General features: G+C 40.7%; 1 protein-coding gene across 1 annotated transcript in view; it reads left to right on the top strand.

The window, feature by feature from the left end:
- Positions 1–12,447, top strand: part of FGF6 (fibroblast growth factor 6) — a 107,276-nt gene that overhangs the window by 75,580 nt on the left and 19,249 nt on the right. Inside the window, exon 3 of the mRNA XM_078673964.1 lies at positions 2,435–2,675. Within this exon, the coding sequence (XP_078530090.1) occupies positions 2,435–2,611 (177 nt within the window). The 3' untranslated portion in view covers positions 2,612–2,675. The remainder of the gene's footprint in view (positions 1–2,434; positions 2,676–12,447) is intronic.

The following is a 12,447-nucleotide window of genomic DNA, read 5'->3' as shown; positions in this document are numbered from 1 at the left end:
GAGGGAAGCAAAAGTATTCTTAATCCATGTCAGATCAGCTTTTTAATAGGTTCAGAAGTCAAACAAATTCTGGCACCCAAGGACCGAAAAACGAACTCTCATGTTGCGGAATCAAATAACAGCAATCCCTCAAAAATGTCCTAATAAATTCCAAATCTGGAATAATCCAGATAGAATGTCATTTTAGTTTCAGATGTAGTGCAATAGTTTTGGAAATGTATCTCTGTGTGAAGATACACATAAACAAAAGCAACACAAACAACATTCAATCTGCTGTTCTCGTGTGTTAAGGCGCCATTCACTATAAATCTTTACACTTAATGGGACGTTCTTGTGCAAAGTGCTGTAAATGGCATAATTTCAGGAATTTCGCATACATAAAGTGAAATACCTAAATGTATGTGAATTATGCTAATGTAATTTAAATTTCGGCCAAGCCTACTCAGAATCCATAGTAGCTCAGGCCATGGGCATCAAGCGGAAAAGAGCATAACCTCCACAGTTGGGCTCCATTACTCCTGCTTGCCCCACGTGGCCCTTTCAAATGGGTTTTGACAGGAAGGATTGTAAGAGTCGATGCTTAGTCTAACTTAACAGAGGAATATAAGTGATGTGCTCTACGTTTGCTCTAAAGAGTTTAAATATAGAAAGTGAATGCACTCAGTATGAGTATATGATCCTGTAGAGGAAGGAAGAAAACTAAGATTATAACAATAAAATCACAACAACGTGTACCTTGAGACTCTAAAAACAATGGCTCTCCCCTCCCCAGTATATTCACTTATTTATCGCCTTAAGGAGGAGACAAAATGTTGTGAGTGTACTGATAAGTGTGGATGCCAACAATATGAATCCACCAAAACGCTGTGCTGATGTTTTGAAATAGCACTTGACCATTGCACTTTTAACAGAATTGAAAACCAAACTCTGTGTAATGATAGTTAGATGTTATACAGTTGGGGAGGGGCGGAGGGTATGGATGATGTGTGAATGGAAAGTTTGAAAATGGGTGGGTGTATTTTTATGAGAAAAATTGTGGATTGTGAAGAATTTTATTTATATGGAAACCAAATTTAAAGTGAGAACAAAAGTGTGGAATTGATCTTCGTTTTATATGACTTTTGCAAAGTCCCTGATCCCTTTATTCTTCATTCATCTTTGTTAGGAGAAATATAAGTATTAGTTTAGACTATTAGGTACGTATTGCCTTCAGCCTAAATAGTTCTAGCATAATCAAATCCTGATATTATAAGTGTCTCACGCAAACATATGATAGTGTTTTAAAATGTTTTTAATCTTAGCTCCCACAGATACTTTGATAGGGAATAAATGAGGGACATGGAGATATCTTACTATTCAGGAAAGTTATATGAACCTGCATACATCTTCAAAAGTTTGTTTCCAAGATATGTGCTCATATCTTCTTTAGTATTCAGATTTCACAAAAGATGATCTGGGAAAATACTGGATAGTTTCTACACAACTCACTAGCACAGATCTGGCACAAGTCTTCTTGAGCTATGATAAACAATTATGAACAAGCTATAAGATAGCCAGACATCTTATAGAGAACTGACAGGTTGTGGTTTGGCCATTCCATAATCTCATAACATCATTTAAAATAATTGTATCTTACCCAAGCTATGGAATTTCAGGTTGTTGGTTGTACTTTGTGTAAGGTTTTCCAGCAAGGACTCATCAAAAACAGAATCCTCCAAACGTTTTACCCTGAATGAAAAAGTAAACTATGGGTTAATGTGGCGTCTGGCAGTCCATGCATCGACACACTCAAACTCAATTATACAAGAACCCGTACCAGCCTTGTTGAAAAGGAATCTAAGATGGAGGAAAGAAGTGGGAGTCTGGCCCAAAAAAGTCCAACAAGGAAAAAAGGAAATGTCATCTCATTTCACTTAAAATTCTATTCATGTCCTGCTCATGCCCAACCTCCACCATCTAAAGACAGCCCTGGTCCCAATTAACAAACAAGGACATTTGCACAACAACAGTTTTACAGAGGAAACGGGTGCCATACTAATACTTTAAAGGTGGATTGTCACCTCTGCCACCAGCTGAGCTAGAAACATTAATTAACCTACAGGTCTACTACATAAATCTCTGGATACCCGGACATCTATTTTAAAGTGGAGACATTCCATAACGGAAGTAAAGAAATTAGACAAAAAAAGAAGAAAAATTGAGTGTGGTGTGCTGGTTCAAGGGGATATTTGCACTTGTTTTGCATGATGAGTGAAGTACAGACTGAAGTTTATGGATTCATTAATGAATTCATAGCTGACTTAGAATCCGATTGTAACCCACTAGCATCATGGATCTGACCTTCTGTCGACTTTTCATATGTTTATCATACCAACATTTTACTGTTATTCCTTTCCTTTTTCCAGCGTAAAAAAACAATCATTTTCTTTTTCAGGAATCTTTTCAAGATGAATGCAAATTTAACGAGATTTTACTGGCAAACAACTATAATGCATATGAATCTACAACATACCGAGGAGCTTATTTAGGATTAAGCAAATATGGCAGAGTGAAAAAGGGAATCAAGATCTCGCCGGCCATGACAGTAACTCATTTCCTGCCAAGAATATGAAAATGAGTAGCGCATAGTGCTGCATTATGTATATTTAATTTTGCACATGTGAATAATCTCCCAGGTAAAGTATTTAAAATATTGTAGATATATGTATATTGGAATTGAAGTATTTGTAAAAGATACATTTGACTACTTATGTACTATATTGCTGCTTGTTGTAATCCAAGCTGCACAAATGAATGCTATATTACTGCTTGTTAAGGGTGGTGTACTGATGTAACCCGTCATATTCCTGAACCATTTTACACATTTAGACATGCAACAGTTTATTACAATTGCAATCTATTGTTCTGTTGAGCAACTTTATATGTGCATGTACGCGCATACATATGTATACAGGTGCACACAAATATGCACTTGAATGTATTTACCTGCATTTAAATGTAATGTACGTACCAATGGACCATGTAAAATCACTTTTATTTCAATGACAAGGAGAGGTACATGGATCACGATTATTGTGACATTGAGTATGTGCCTCCACTCTCACATCGTTGATATAAATGTAAGGTTATATTGTCTGTTGGTAGAAACATGTTATGTTATATTGGCTCTAATGATAAAATAAGGGACTTATCAGATCTGGTAGAATATATTTAATAAGATCATATTTATTTTCAGCAACATTGATGTATATGTGAACCATATATGGTCAAGGAGACACAGTAAACTTACATTCATGTCCCTAATGCATGAAGGAGGATCTGTGTGAGGCATAGTCAAAAAGAAATTGTGTAGCTTTTCAACCTCAGTGAAATTTAACATTATAACATAAATATAACAAGTGTATTTGTAAAGCTCATGCTCACTCTAAAGGATCTCTTACTACTGAAATAACAGACGTTGCTTGTTGTACAACTCAATGTTACACATTTTGTTGACCTCGACAGGGTGAACAACGGCTGAGTGCATCTACCAGGATTTGAACCTGTGACAATGAGGTCAAACATAGATCCCTTGAGTGGATGCACTTGCCTTCTGAGCCTGCAGGCGATTTAATTATGCTTGCACATATTTATTTATGTATCAAAAGTCTCTTGTTGCCCAAACTGATCAAACAACACAGAAGCACTGAACACTAAATACAAGGACACAGAACAAATGTGAGCTAATCAATTATATAATCACATTCATATCTAACTTTGAGTGAAAGTATACACAAAGGGTTTATGTGAGGTAAACTTAATCCAATCTAAAGGGATTTATAGAGCGCAAGTTGTTACCCTGAAGATGGTCCTGGTGCTAAAGATATGCTTGAGTTGTCAGCAGAAGAAGAGAAGACCAGATAATTAGAGATTATGTGAGAGAAGCCAATCCTTTTGAGGGTTTTTCATGAAAGGGAGATTAACCAAACAGATGTAGGTACCGAATTCTAGTATTTTGGTGTTACTTAGGAGAAGGCATGACGCCAATTGTTTTTTATTTTTAAACCAATTTTTATTGTTTTAGGTAAACCAGGCTGATATTGATTACATCAGGTTATAACTGTATAGTGTCTGTGTTGTACAGATTGGGACCGTCCATTGTTTGACTGTGAACCCAAAGAACTTGGAGCTGGATAGTGAGAAGTCTCTGGGATTTGTAGAGAATCAACTTAGTGTGAAGGTAGAAAAGCCCAGTCCCAGGAACTGCAAGATGTGCTATGGATGGGATTTTAAAAAGAATGGGTTTTGAGATGGCTAGCCAGTGAAAAGGAATCCTGAAAGTGGAAATGTCAACATTTCGAGGTACATCGATAAGTCGCTTTGCAGAGTTTTGAATGTGTTGAATGTGGGAAAATTATTTGTGAGGGCATACCAGTTAAGTGTGTTTCAAAAGTCAGACCTTGATAAAACGAAGGTTTGGATAATCAAGCCTTAGGAATTGGCACATTTTTTTAAGCAAACGAAGCTGGTGAAAAGACCTGCCAGAAAGTGTAATGTCTTGAATGGATAAGGTAAGGTTTTCAACCAGCCAGACACCCGACTTTCTGATGTTAGTTGCTGGAGTGGTGAATGGGCCCAGTGCTGTTGGTCATCAGTAACCAGGGAGCGGTTGACTTCCCTAGAAGAATTATTTCTCTTGGATATTAAGGAAGTTACTGTTTATTCAATTGACAATGGCTGAGAGATAGTTTTGGAAGTTAGGGCAGGCATTATCCAAAGAATCTGGAAGATTTGAATCCGACAAGATAGAGGGGTGACTTTACTTTTAGTTGTCCTGCAAAAACATTCCTGAGAGTGGAGTCTGAGGTTTAGAAATTCGAATTGTTGGTTTCAGTGTTAGGAAGGAGTCTATTAAGCAGATGATGCTTCTGACCTTGAAAGATTTTGCCATAGATTATTCAGGACACCAAGATGTATGGCTTTGTCAGTCCCAGGCAATGCTTCTTCAGCATAGACAATAAAACATGTATTACACTTGTAGAGGATCGGCTGATGATCCTCAGTGACCCTCTGAAGAGGCTAAAAAGTGGTTTGAAACCTTGTTCTACAAATTCACTGTAGAAATTGCAGGTTTCGACTTGGGTCTGCACCATTTGCTAAAAGAAATTTATTGATCTACTAGGTATGTGTATTTATATTTAGGCATGTATAGGCATTTACTACATCCCGAGTCTGGCTGGTTAGGGTTGAGTTTATAAACAATAGGGCACCACGATTTAGTGTTAACATTACAGAACACTTTTGATTGAATAGTTAGTTCTCTGTGTGCTGCACTTCCACTTCTACCTTGGAAGAGATAATGGCTTAAATCTCTTACATATTTTGGTTGTGTTCTGAATATTTGTTGCACAAGAGGTCTAAATATTCCATGGATATCTCTTATATACTGTAGGCTACTTTTGAATACTCATTTGATGCTGAAGGAGGACACGTTTAGCCATAACTTACTTCGAACAATGCAGTGACTTTTCTGCAACAGCCAATTTTGCAGCAAGCCTGGGATGATGCATTGAAAGGCATATCAGAAGATATACTATATCTACACGTTTATGTGTTTAACTTCCCTGTTGGTTTCTCCAGTAGCCAGAACATACTAAAGGTTTTCTTTCAAACTATTTGTGACAAGTATTGAATTTCCAATAAACCAGCTAAGATAAATGCCCATAAAGCAAATTATCCACGGGGAACTCACGCACAAAATGCAAATTGAAGAATGACTTTCTCTGCATAAGAACCCCAGCAGCCATCCAAACAATTTGCAAAAATAAACAAACAACAGGTCCACAATTGTTGGGCTGATGTCGTGACTTACTGAGATCTTATAACAACCTTTACTCCTTGAAACCAGCAGAAACTGACTTAATCAATCCAAACTTACTGACCCATCTTCCTTTGCATACACCATGAGAAGCAGAGGAACAACCCAACAAAGCAAAACAGCAAGAAACAAACACAATATCACTATATGCTACAAAATAAGTCTGGCTCACCAACATAAAATTAACAAATTTATAATACCACGAACAAAATACATTACTCTGAAAAATGAAACAATTCCTTTGTGTATTATTAAAATACATGAAGTACTCATTTTTTCTTCACCGTTACTGACCTGTTGTGGTTCTGGGGAGATTTTACACCACTCTGACTGTAAACATGCACACCAACTGTGGTCAATTATAATGCTTTGTTCTTATTGGTACATTTAACGTAGTAAACCCATTTATGCTAATTTTCCCCTTTTCAAGAAGAAAATAGATTTCAACTAAAAAGAGGTCAAGCAAGCTCACGCAAGCCCAATCTTTTTTTTTTCTGGGAAAGTTAGGAAGATGTACCACGTCCATGCTTCCACTGGAGAAGTAGTACTTTAGATTTCCCTTTTAAAAATAATTGTATGATACATTTTATGTCGAAAAGGTTGCCACAAAATCCTTTCATTGCTATGGATTTTTCCGTGTTTCTAAATACGTCTAGCTTTCTGTCTAGTTTATGATTTGGTGATATTTGCTGAAGAAGATATTACAGAGGGGTAAAATGATAAAATCAGATTTCTAAATATTATTCTAAGAGCGGTGAGAATTGTTAAAAGATGTGATTTGCAGACATAACCTTGCAGGACAGAAAATCCTCTTATTTTCTTGCGGGTCTTTGAGAAATATGTATGGTTTTGATGCTCAGTGACAGAGAGGTAAGAAAACCATGCACTTGCCAGAGACTTTTATTAAGTTTGAGGATATTCAATGCTTTCGTAGAAATAACAGGAAGACATTTTCAAGTAGCCATTGACCCAAAGAAGTCAACTGGGGGGGGTGGGGGGAGGAGGGGCAGAGGCAGTAACTTCATTCCTTTGCTTGTCCGTTGCCCCCTGGCATTGTACTTCCTACGTCTGATCTCACAGGACAAGAAGGCAGTGCCTTGAACAGAAGGAAGCCTGCTATAGTTTGCACATCTTCTCATTTACCTAGCACCTCATCAGCCAACAGAAGGGGTAAGAGAACGATAAGGTGTCAGCCGGGTGATGTCACCAGGGATCAAAAGCTGCATGATGTCACTTCCGCTACCCCTAGTTTTATGGTCCATCTTTAGCCCCTAGGCCGTAATAGCATTTGAAAAGGGATACAAAATGAGGTGTATTTTCCTAGTCGTTATGAGGTTATGCCCCTCAGCACGCATGTTTTGTTTTTGTAATCACTCATTACTTGCCTTTTTTAAAGAATAAAGTGTATCGCTTAGTTTTTAAATCTTTTCTGCTTCTTACTATGATTGAATGACAGTAAATAGTAGATAATGTCGGCAAAGTCTTATCATCTCAAAAGCAGGGTTTGTAATATATCAAGAGGTCCAAAAGTATCAGTGTAATGCAAACTTGTTAACTTTGTAAATTCTCACCTCTTACTGGTGTGCAGAAGTAGAATTGTCGCCGAAAGTTGAACAAGAGGCCCATGCTTCGATTTTTATTCTATGCAAATACAAATAATATACATGCCATGCAGACTCCCTCAGTTCACAGCCAGAATCAAGGCAAGTCCTAAGCTTTGAATTTAAATGTATGTTCTTTGTTGAGACTGAGTTTGATTACTCACAGTGTTTGCTTGCGCCTAAGCTTGCGGAAGTACTGTCTGAGTAGGGCAAACCTGCAGTGGGCTTTGTACAGTATTGAGGGCAGATTATCATAACAGTACCTATTATTTTAACACTTTATACTTGATAGTTTGTTGTGTGCTGATGGTTCATAGGCTTCACCATAGAGCTGCAGTAGAGTCATCCATGTCAAATATATAGAAGTAACAAGTAGCAACCAGGTCAGGCAACTTAAATAACAGGCTCTGTGATTGGCGCATGGTGAGGAAGGAATGGACTTTAGGTGTTGCACTCCTTTTATTGAAATTCCTCATATCACTGGCTCAAATTTATTTCGAACTATTTTGATTATATTTTTAGTAATCAAACTATGTAGTTGCCTTCATTTGTTACAGATCGTTTTTCAAACCTGTTTTTTAGACAAAACAATGATGATGAAATGGGCCAGGAAGGCTTCCTGTTCTCACTTACAGTCGAGTTATCCGGAGGTATCCTGGGCTATCTTGAATTATCCTTAGCATACTTCGGAGTGCTGAAAAAACCCTTTCTCTTTGCGAACGGGTTACCCTCTCTCTTGAGGAGTTGTTAACCTACCAATAGTTTGCGAGTGAAATTGCAGTTGCAAATAACTGATGCATAGCAATCCGAATCATAATTTGGAAGGGACCTACGCTAAGTATGCCCCTTCCGAATTGCGTTTTACTATGCTTTTCTAAACAATTTTACAATCCAGTTAGTAAGTACCAAATGACAAAATGTGTTTAGTTTATACTAAAATCCATTTAGCAGTCGCAAACCCAGTGATTTAGTGAATCGCCGTCTTTTTGAAAGCTAAATCCCTCCTTACATCTGGCCCTATATCCTTTTAAAGTTTAATTGCTAATGTATTGACATTTTTTTTTCTAGTTAATGTATTTACTTACCTTATTGAGAGACACTTTTTAACTATGTCATCTCTACAGTGGTCAGTTCCCATAGGACCTTCTGCACAGTTCTAAGACCTTCGATTTCTTACTTATTCCCCCTATCTGGTAAATAAATATCATTTTTTTGAATTGCAAGTGGCCTCTTCATTTTTGGAGTTTGCAGCCCGAATTTAATAAAAGCATGTATCACAGTTTTCAAGTATTCGCTTTTTTTATTTTTGGCTTGACTCCCAGGCTCATGAATCTTTCCAGATTCACCATTGCCTCCAAAGTTTCCAGCTGGAATATGGAGGTAAATATGCGTTTTTATAGTTTACAAAATGTAGCTTGAACTTTGGTCATATCCTGGAATTTTATTTTACAGACATAGTGTAGCCATCAGTTCCTTTTACCTTTTTACCCACCGTGTAGATTCTGGAGCAAAGTTATAACCCTTGAGCTACCCTATATTTCTTCCATTTCTCTGCCAATAGTGGTTATATTTTTCTGTATTAAAAATACACCTTTTTCGGAAAAAACACTTTTAACGTATCCACTTACATCTACAAGTTAGGATGCATCTCTACTAACAGAGCATATTCTCAAGGACTTATCGCCGAGTTATCTGCACTTTATTGCAGCCTAAGTGGCGATAAACTTATCGCCCTATTCACAAGCTGGTGGTAACAGCCGATATTGCCAGTTTTCCTGCGATAGCAGCTGCAAAAAACATCGCCACAAATGACACCGGCAACTAACGCTAATGATATGCAGAGTAGGTGTGACAACACCACTTCGCAACATTCTCAATGACCAGCCAGATCAGCGATAAGATCACAAAACATGCAATAAGGTTTGTTAGCAGCAGGGATTTAACACCTGCTCTTACCTAGTGTTAAGTCGGACGACAACCTGCACCAGAGAAGGGAGCCCAGCCCAGAGCCACACCTGAAGAACAACAGATGGCATGGAGCCACTGATCATGCAGCTCGGAGTCCCAAGAGGGCCACAACACCCACCACCACCACCCCCAGGATCCCCCAGGGCCCTACCCCAGGCACCTCCCCACCCGACAAAGATATATCAAATCAACTTCACAAAATCATGAACAAAACAATTTACCTGATGTCGCACAATTACAGCAATTAACATTCATGTGTGGACAGAAAAAGGAGAATAATTCATCCATTTTTTGATTTCCAAACCAATTTTTTTATTCAAATTAAACTCAATAAAACTATTTGGAACAGTCATGGCGGGTCTTCTTTGGGCAATCTGTAAGTCACTGCCTGCAAGACAAAATTCAAGATAAGAAGGTGTGTCATGCCCTCATCAAAGGACAGTGAGAGAGAGAAAGAGAGAGAGCAAGAAAGAGAGAGAGAGAAAGAGAGAGGGTGAAAGGAAGAGAGATAGAAAGAGAGAGACAGTGAAAGGAAGAGAGGGAGAGAGAAAGAGAGATACAGAGAGAGAAAGACAGAGACAGTGAAAGGGGCAGAGGGAGAGGGAGAGAGAGTGCCGACATTGCGGACCCAGGTCTCACCGCTCACCTGCTGCCAACGGTGTGTCTCCAACCCCGTGGTGGTATACACTGCAGTCCCCCAGTTCCTTTATCTGAAACAGAGTCCAGATTAATGAATGGCAGATGTTATATCATTGCACATGCCATCATCGCTTGCCCCCCCTGAGCACACAGGCTGCTGCACCCCAGCCCCTCCCGCCTCCCAGCGATGATTGCCCGCCCATGCGCACCCAGGCCTCACTGCTCACGTTCCGCCGCTGGCCTGTCTCCAAGAGGGCACACCATGTGCCGGCGCAAGCTCCAAGCCCGGGGCCCGCGACCTTGGCAGCCTCTACATCATGCAGCCCCGCACCACGGGCCACAAGGTAACACACGTGGTTCTGGGTCTTGATTTCACAATGGCAGAGATCATATTAGTGCACACGGCATCATCGCAGACTGCACACCTGCCCAGATCTTTAGGTGCCACTAACTCTGAGAACCGCGAGGCAACGCCACATGGCGGTAGGCGCGCGCTGCCCACTGGCTCAGGCCTACACTGCGGTCCAGAAGGGCCCACACAAATCCTTACCAGTCTGGACCACTTGGACGACCCATCATCGCAAGCTGCACACCCGCTCAGCACTTAAGGTGCCCCTACCTCAGTACACCGAAAGTCCCCGTCCCGTGGCGGTAGGCCTGTTCCGGCTGCAGTGTATCCGGTGCCACCAAGTCTGTGCAACGCAAGTCATGGACCCTTTATGATTGAGTCTTGTGATATGCCAGGTGTCGCCGCCATGTCACCTCCGGCAGTGGGAAAGAACTGGGACACGTAGCGACGTCATCCCCCCCTTTATACGTAAGCCAAGTGGGCTTGGTCTGCATATGCCAGGCAACGTAGGGGTGTGAATAATTATCCCTGGGCTCTGGGCGTGGTTCATATCTGGGCTGGACAGGAAACCAACTGTCGCAGTTTCGGCGACACACGGCCCAATGTTGCAGTGTTGCATGCACCCGGAGGGAGAACGCGCACAAGGGGATTGTACAAAGAGCACAAGACCGCTCTGTGCTCTTGGCTCATATAAGCCAACTGTTGTGTGTGTATCACTATTGGTGCACCTCAAGCCTAAGGCCCAGCCTCATTTGCAGCACAAAAGCCACATCACATTTCCAGAATGTAGTCAGACTAACATTAGGGATGCAAGCACCTTTGTATCAATACATAAGGCGGAAGAACATCGGCTCCTCCGACCTTGGTCTTGCATGCGGCAGGCACCCCCTGAGAGAGATCCTATAGCAGATGACAACTCCCACACCATGCGCAGTGCTAATGAAAGAGCAACGTATCCACACCCCACACACAGAAGTCCTTGCTAGAGGTACTCTTGCAAGGAATGCCCTTGACACTTACGTACACAACAACCCATACGTCCAAACGTTGCACACACATACGAATCATTGCTCTGTGCTGTGGCATATCATCTACATAACTGCCGCAGGTCAGAAGAGGGCCGGTTCTACGAGTACCACCAACGCAATGGCAGAACATCCCGGGCACATGCACAACGCCTGTCATGTGGAACTGTACCATGACCAAATGCTTCCTGTTAGTGCCTGATGCATTGGTCTGCATGTTGTGGCCCTTGACTTGCCCTTACTGACACACACATGCCACTTAAGCCTACGCAACTTCACTAGTGTTCAACTGTGATGAGTGTTGATTAGAATGACAAATCGTGTGTCTCAATGAGCATTGTCCGTACTCAGTGAGGGACTGACTGACGCATTTCACTTAGGGATGAGTCCCTATTGCCAGCTCCACCTCTGTGAGCCAGACATTGTGGTTGGGATAGTTGCTGATAGACCTGTGCTCTTTCGGGTCTTCAGCAATGCGAGTATGTAGTCCAACTTCTTGCAATGTGGATCAATGTGATCCATAACTACAGGCTGTGTCCACCCAGTTGAGTGTGAGTAGGTATGCAAAGAGATGTTCTGTTGCCAAATGTGATGCGGGACACTAATTTAGGCCTGCTAACGACTTTTGACATTTCATACACAGCCCTATTTCCAAACTTTGCATTGGGCAAAGTTGTGAAATTGCGTGATTGTTGTTTCAGAGCAATGAGGCCACAGCCAGTGCACACATCCCAGTCATCTCACTGTTTATGTTTGTCACAGTCACACATGCGCATTGCTTTCATTTCCCAGGGTGTACCTTTTTGTGCAATCAATGTCCTTACATTCATCCATACTTTCATACTTGATCGATTATAGACATGACTCATCTGTGTAAATTTGAATGATTTATTCACATTCGGTGGACTGTCTGAGCTGGAGCAGTACATGGTCATGCAAACCCCACATTCCATTGTAGCCCAGTGGAGGGCCAGCAAGAGTCATATAGGGATTGACAAGTACATCGGA

The sequence above is a fragment of the Lissotriton helveticus genome, chromosome 1_1, assembly GCF_964261635.1.
Source record: "Lissotriton helveticus chromosome 1_1, aLisHel1.1, whole genome shotgun sequence".
Taxonomy (NCBI): Eukaryota; Metazoa; Chordata; class Amphibia; order Caudata; family Salamandridae; genus Lissotriton; species Lissotriton helveticus.
This window is presented reverse-complemented; position numbering and strand designations above follow the sequence as displayed.